General features: G+C 35.6%; 1 protein-coding gene across 1 annotated transcript in view; it reads right to left on the bottom strand.

Annotated features, from left to right (window-relative positions):
- Positions 1 to 839: 839 nt before the first annotated feature.
- LOC107690660 (plexin-B2-like) overlaps positions 840 to 7735 on the bottom strand; it is a 53815-nt gene continuing 46919 nt past the window's right edge. The window contains exons 30-37 of the mRNA XM_016489042.1: positions 6505 to 6589; positions 5842 to 5993; positions 5571 to 5731; positions 3748 to 3895; positions 3589 to 3653; positions 3417 to 3492; positions 2914 to 2988; positions 840 to 2763 (exon numbers count right to left, since the gene is read on the bottom strand). Of these exons, the coding sequence (XP_016344528.1) occupies positions 2659 to 2763; positions 2914 to 2988; positions 3417 to 3492; positions 3589 to 3653; positions 3748 to 3895; positions 5571 to 5731; positions 5842 to 5993; positions 6505 to 6589 (867 nt within the window). The 3' untranslated portion in view covers positions 840 to 2658. The remainder of the gene's footprint in view (positions 2764 to 2913; positions 2989 to 3416; positions 3493 to 3588; positions 3654 to 3747; positions 3896 to 5570; positions 5732 to 5841; positions 5994 to 6504; positions 6590 to 7735) is intronic.

Raw genomic sequence — 7735 nt, 5'->3', positions numbered from 1 at the left:
CCCTGGAGAAGTTTTGACATGTCCTGACATTTGTGCTTTTTTCAGTTGCTAATAAACATTTTAATGGCTAAGTTTAGTAGCACCATAACAAATAAAAGTAGACCATTTACAGATTCGATTGATGTATTGCTCTTATCTGTAAGATCAAAACTGAAAGTGTAATTTAAGTTCTTTTCGGTGTTATCAGGAGAAGATGCCACAAAACGCGTATCAGCGTTTGTCGACCCCAAAGGGTTAACACTGACAGTAATGGCTTGGACATTATACAGTACAAACCATTTACAGTCACTCCCACCTTCTGCAGTAAGTTAATGTGATGGCATCCTAATCTACATACATCACAGATACCATTTCTTCCTTTAGTATTGGTCTCTAGACAGAAGATGCTTTCAAATGCACGTTTTTTGGACTTGATTTATTGATCTTATCGCCTCCAAATTTGTTAAAACATTCAGTTGTTACCCAAAATCTCAACATTTGGCCCAGCAATTGTGTATTGTTGCTTGAAAACAAACACTTACTGTGGGGACCACTGAACAAACTGAGTTGATTAGATATTAATGGGCATCAAATTAAGTATCCATTAGTATTAATATTATAATTTTGCCACTCACATAACAATAAAATGACTGTTTAAATGACTGATAATTTTAACAAATTAAGAAAACCACTCATCCCAAGTCTTACCTCATCTCCGATGCCATCTTACCATCTGCCAGGTATTTCAGATTTCCTTGCAGGGCTAGATTAGAAATTATTAGCGTTTAACATCATTTAACAGGCCAACACATACATTTAAAGAAATAGCGAACAGTTCTCACAAAAACACAGAAACATGATTAAGGACCCTATTGCAATTTTAATGCAGACACAATCACCACACAATTGATCATTATTACTTGTATTTGTAAGGCACTGCCTGGTAAGGGAAGGCAAACAAGAAGCTTTACAATAAGCCATTGACACGGTCATAGCTAGACAACACAGAAGAACTGGCAGGAAGAGCGAGAAAAAGGAGAGAAGAATATGAAATCTTGGCAGTTGGTCTATATTTACAGTTCAAAGGCATTTCCTGCTGTGTCCATCATGCTCAGAATGGGCGGTGCCAGCCTCTGATTGGCTGCAGTGCGACTTTGTCACCGCCTACCAAAGGCAACACAAGTCACACTAGTAAAGTTCATGAAGAAACAATATTGTCCTCATTACCCTTTTGTCATTAAGAGTGTGGAGAGTTTGGCACATTTGAGTCAGAACATACAGGTAGGAAAACCGTACCATTTACATATTCTATTAGATGACTTACCATTAGCTGCCTTACCATTATATCTTTTTTAGTAATTAAATTACACTTTAAACTTGATCATTTGATACATATAAAACAACAGAAGCTTTAGGTGGTTGCGGACAGCTGCAAAACATTTATTTAAACTTTGGTAAACTCTAAATAAAAAACATAATTAAAAAAAAAAGAAAAAAAAGTTTGTGTTTTCAAAATAAAATAGTACCAATAAACAAAATTTCAATTCTAGGATATCATGATTTAATTGGCAAATGAGCCGCTCTCAGTCCAAACTCTTGCTGTTAAGGCAAAGTCGCGTTCGTATTTCATTATCACATTCAAGAAAATTCTCTACCATACATGTGTTACTTATTTCTTAAGAAAGGCAACCAGCAATGCAAACTTCCTTGATCAAATCAAATATTGTTGATTTAAAATACAGAATCATAACTGTGTCATAAAATAAGGCAAGCCATGTGTCAAAGTGCACATATATAAAAGCAAACATGGTACAAAACATAAAAACGCAACTGCTGGATCAGACACCAAAGCAAGGGGAGATAAAAGCTTCTGTGGCTTTTGTTCTGAGTGTCTGTGTGTCATGAATCAAATGCATGGATCAAAAATCATACGTTTCTTTGCATTGTGGCTGAATTAGAATCGGACTTTACTGATTCATTAACTGACATTACTGTACGCAATCACTGATAAATACGCTAAAAATATTTGGGAGGGACAAAAAAAAGCACTGGCTCGGATGTCAGCATCGCAAACACCTATACAAACTGATAGTGGTACCACAAACTGAACCGTGAGCCAACGGCATCAAAGCACCCACAGGATGTGACATCATCACTGCACAGGAATGAGAGTGGCACTTAAAATACACCGGAAATCAAAACAGCGGGCTTCCACAGAAACAATAATCAATCTCTTTTGTCTAAAGCCTCTTGCAGCCTTGAGTGTAAAAATATATTTACATATAATACTATTTTAATTCATCTACACAGGAACAATATACTGAACATCTGATTATTGGCATAGCAGAACACAAAAATAAATGTTGGGTTTTCATTGTGCAGGTGCTGATCTGAGAAGTACCATAGTGAGTTTTCGCTCTCCTCGACGGTTGTGATGTTCCCCTCAGGTCAGAGTATATTATATTGGTCCCTCTGAGCAAAGCTGAAAGCCGTGTGGAGAGGAAGGGTCTGCAATTAGTCTGTGTTCCTCCTCGCTTTATCTTTCACTCGCCAGAGCGGAGGCTCCAAAAACAAGAGTCCTCCAGAAGGTCTGTTCTTATTTCTGAGCCCATTAAATTGAGCTCCGTCCTGGGTTTAGTAGCACTTCCGTCTCCTTTCTTGAGTCTGGGCTCCTCGGCACTAAAGGTCGGTCACTTTATTCTCTAATGCGGCGGCAATCTGCTGCAGTCTGAGGGTCAGCTGTTTGCTCTGGGCGGCAGGATCGTTCTCCAGCGACGAGATGATCTATGGATGGAGTGGTAAGAGACAGAAATTTGTACCGTTTACTTGTTGATCTCAAGAAAGAAAGAAAAAGTGTACCAGAGTACTGTATGTGTGCAGGTATGGAAATGGCTGGAGTTCAACACACATACTCTGATGTGTAACAACACCTACCCCATCGTAGTACTTGCTGGCATACTGGTAAAGCTGGTGCAATGCAACCTGGGTATTCAACTTATCTGTATGAGACTGGAGAAAGATAAGGAGTTCAATTTGCCGTTTACAATAACATGCATGAAATACAATGAAATACAATATAATAATACAAAAAAATGACATACAATTTTAAAATTAAATAAAAATATAAAATAAATGAATGACATAAAAATAAAAATTTCACTAAATAAAAAAAAAATAAACATGAAAAAATATAAAAAATAAAAATCACAAAATATAAAACTGCATAATGCATAAAATACAATATGAACGTGAAATTATACATTTATTAATAAAACAAAACAAAATGCAAATTACATTAACAATAAAAATGACAAAACAACAAATTTTGGAAAATAATAAAATAAGATAATGAGAAAAAATTAAATGACAAAATATAAAAATAAAATAATAAAATACAAATTACATGAAATAAATTATAAACTTATAAACAAACTTACACGTGAAACTTCTGCAAGGTGTGTGTTCATGTCTTGGTCACTGACTGGAACCATCTGACGGATGCCTTTATAATAACTGAAGAGCACAGAGAACATGAGTGTGGTGTTGTTGTTGTTGTTTTTTCAACTGTGATAACACATGTACCAACTGATGAACAGAACAGAAACCTACTCATCAACCATCTTCTTGTAAGTGGAGATTTCTTTTGCATAAAGCAGCTTGTTGCTGGGAGACTCCTGTGAAGCAGAGATCAAGAGAGGAAATATGAAACAGAAAGCCAAGACGAAATTATAGGATTGATAAACTACAACTTCAACTCTTGCTGCTCACCCGGGTAAGTTTGTGCTCAGTCTTGGTGCAGGCGTCCATGAAGGTCTGGGCGATGACGGACAGAGAGGCGTCCACCACTTCAGTCACATGAACGTCAAAGATGAAGTGAGGGTTTTTCAAAATGTTCACCCAGAACCGGAGAGGCAGACTGAAGAAACAAACACACAGATCCATGTGCATTTATTTCTTTGCAGACGCGTTCTTATTAAATGACTTGCAAGGACAAAACAAAACTATAATTGAACATTTAAAAAATGATTGTTAGTATCAACATTTACAGGTGGAATTTAAAAAAAAAAAAGAATAAAAGAATAAAATAAAATAAAAATTTGTAGGACTGCAAAAATACAAATAATATATAAAATATCATATATAATTTAAATAAATATAAATAGTTTGAAGGACAGTCTACCAATCATTTCTTCAAACTACATTTTTTAAGATACTCAGGGCACAAATGGAAGTAAAATATTAATATAAAAACTGCCCAGATTTGTCAGTAACACTAAAGACAAAATGAAAACCCAAGGTAAAACTTTTTTTTATCTCAAGTCTATCTTTTAAATTAAGCACAAAGAACCAATCAATTTAGCTTAATGAAGACAAGCTCAACAAACCCTCTACTGAATAGAAATGTCATTTTATTTTAAATGAGGCACTTTGTCTTCATTCCTCCAGAGCTGTTTTTTTTAAATCCCTTGATCTAATGCATGTATCAGCACCTCCTCATTCAATCAAAGAACATCATTTTTCAGAGAGAGAAAAAAGTCATCTCAGAGTTTGGAGTGAGATTTTAATATAACAACATCCCAACGGCCCTTTTGGGAAAGGAGCTGCGAGCGATCCATACAGAGTCAATACCAGAGTCCCGTTGGCCTCGACTCAGAATAAACCCTTGAAAACAAATCAAACCCTTTTTTGTGACTAACCCAGCAGTCAAGGTTCTTCTGCAAAACAATAATGAGAGGAGTAATTTAATGGACCACTGATGGGGATGTGAAAGAGAAGTGTGCACTTCAAGCAGCTGTCAATCTCTCTGCTCATCGAACAAGACACACTGTGAATATTTTATCAGGGCTCAACAAAGCCTGCATAATTTAATCTCCTGAGTTAAAAAGGGTTCCGAGCATTTCCCTCCGGAGTTTTCAAATCTCTGCTGCACAGGACGGTTTATTATTATTGTTGTTGTGAGAACTGTAAAGTTGTGGTTAGTTATATGTGAACAAGTACCTAGTTATGAATAGATACTATTATAATTTGTCCCAAAAGTTAGGAACTGTGTTTTAATTCAATTAATTCATTGTGAAAGTTAACTTTTTAATCGCAAGAGTTCATGGGTCAAACCAGCATAAAATTCAGTACCATAATTGATAATGAAAGACAAGTAAAGACGGATGGCTGTCACGTCTGTACATGTGAACTGCCGCGCTCGTGTGAATTCATGAAGCAGAAAGCTGGTCTAGTCACAGAAAGAATGTCTGTCACTTTAAACAACCACCTCCTGCTGTGCACATATTGTACAAAATAATAGTGGCATCCTACTGGATATGATGCATTCATGCACAACACAGCTTTATTAACTGATGTAATGACACAGTTGAATGTAAATAATATATTTATAATACTATACAATAACATTTTTAAAAGGAACCCTTTGTCATTTAACTTTTATAATATAATATAATATAATATAATATAATACAATACAAGAGCCCAATGTTGTTTCGTACTCCACTGAATTTCACTGTATAATAATAATTTTAAGGAAAAAAAAAAAAAAAAATTAAATTTTTAAATGAACTGTCCCTTTAAGTGTTTCAAACCTGTTGGTCTTCCATATGTGGATGGTCTCATCATCAACGTTGTCATGTTTTTGTGCTTGTTCGTCCAGGAAGTCAAAGAAATACTTGACTGCAGGAGGAACCACGGTTCCGGAACACAACACACTGCGGAAGAAATCATCCACAAACTGCTGCAGCGTGCCCTGTAACACAAGCACATCACAGTGCATCACTATCTAATTCAATTTCCAATTCAATTCATGTGAATGAAAACAAACATTTAAAATGTAAGTAAATACCCAGTCTAACCCACCTTCATAGAGAGGAGTCTAGTCAGGTAAATCTCAGTGATGGCTTTCGTCGTGGCCTTGTCTTTCATACTCCCTCTCTTTGATTTCACTTCATCCAACTCATCTGCCGGTCTCACCAGGTGAAATACTTTATCATCCTCCAGCAAAGCATTTCCTGTTCATCACAAAACAAGCACATTTGAAAGACTGATTGCTCTTCCTGTTTGGAGAACAGTTATTTTAGGCATACTCGAGCGGCCCATTAGTCTGGGTTCAGTTCTAGTTCACTGTCTATTTAGTGCGCCAGCAGATTTAAGTCATTCTGTGTTTTTCTATCATTAAGGACTGTCAATATGTTTAGACTATTAAGGGGGATCAATAAGAAGCAATGCACTGGTGTCATTAAAATACAACTGGAGTAGTTTAAAGGTCCCATATTGTACACCTTTCTGGAGTTTTATTTGAGGTTTTGATGTCCTTAAGACGTCAACTTTTTACGGAAGTCACAACGGTTCGTGAAAAATAGCTAGAACTTTAAGCAGGCTGTGTGCATTTTACTGTGGACTGACTGTTTTGAAACTTAGTTAAATAGCCCCTAGACCTCAGTAATCGTGAAAAAAGCCAGGAAATTTCAGTTTTGACAATATGGGACCTTTAAGACTTCAGTATAACTGAAAGTCACTAACTTTCTTCATGGTTGTCTTGGTTCTGGTCGAAAGACTGCTGAGTGTGCAGAACTCGGGACAAGACCAGGGTGGCACCATTCCTCACCTAATACACACAAACAAAAATATAACACAACAGATATTCATTTTAATTAAGCAAGGAATAATATGACATCACACAAAGTGATCTACAACCAGAGAGAATTAAAAAAAAAATAATAATAATAATAATAATAATAAATAAATAAAATAAAATAATTAAAAATAAAATAAAGCCAGTGATTGAATAAAACAAAATACACACACACAAAAAATAAAATAAATAAAATAAAAATCTGTAATCAAAATTAAATATGTTTTATATACTTTGGGCACAAATAAAGTAAAATATTAATAAAAACTGCCAGGCTTGTCAGTAACACTAAAGACAAGATGAAAACCCAAGGTGAATTGGTTTGTGTATAACTCAAAATGGTGTAAATTATACTTAATATTGCACTGTTTATATTCATTTCTTTTTTTCTAAACAATGGATTGACTCTGAAATCCAAGTCTACTTGTAAAATTAGGAACAGAGTACAAATGAATAAAATAAAATAGAATAAAATAAAAATTAAGCACAGAGTACCAGCCAATATAAACAAACAAACAAATAAATCCCTGTGATGAAATAAAATAAATGAATTAATTACAAGTTTGAATCAAAATCAAACTGACAGTAATAGCACAGTGAAATGTGCTCGTCAAGACAACATTAATCAGAACATAAAATGTCAACTTTCAATACACTGTGAGTGTTTATGTGTGTATCCATGTGCAGTGGCGGCTCGTCGGGGGAGGCAGGGGAGGCACAGCTTCCCCAAAATTTTGAGGTGAAAATGGGAGGAAGACAATTTAATGTTAATAAAATTCACAATTCATTTCAGTTCATGTCTCAGAACGTGTATTTTTTGTTTGTAATTTCACAGTTGTAATACCATAAAGTGAAAGCGCCGCTTTTCTATCGCGAATGTGCCGAATCTGCTGATTTAATTACAACCGCTAGGTGATAGAGAAGGGGAGGGGGAGGCCGGAGGAGAGCTGAGCTCTCGTGCCTCTGTTGGTAAAAAAAATTAGCCAATCACCATCGAGTGTTCACTTTCAGCGCTGAGGAGTGTTGAGAAAAGAAACCTGGCAGGGGAGGCTAGCCTCCCTTCTGATATCAACCAATCATCATAGAGACATAAATTACGTGATATTAGTTTGAACGTCT

Source organism: Sinocyclocheilus anshuiensis, unplaced genomic scaffold (genome assembly GCF_001515605.1).
Source record: "Sinocyclocheilus anshuiensis isolate Anshui unplaced genomic scaffold, SAMN03320099.WGS_v1.1 scaffold3242, whole genome shotgun sequence".
Taxonomy (NCBI): Eukaryota; Metazoa; Chordata; class Actinopteri; order Cypriniformes; family Cyprinidae; genus Sinocyclocheilus; species Sinocyclocheilus anshuiensis.
Note: the sequence above shows the minus strand (reverse complement) of the source record. Positions and strands in the feature narration are given on the sequence as shown.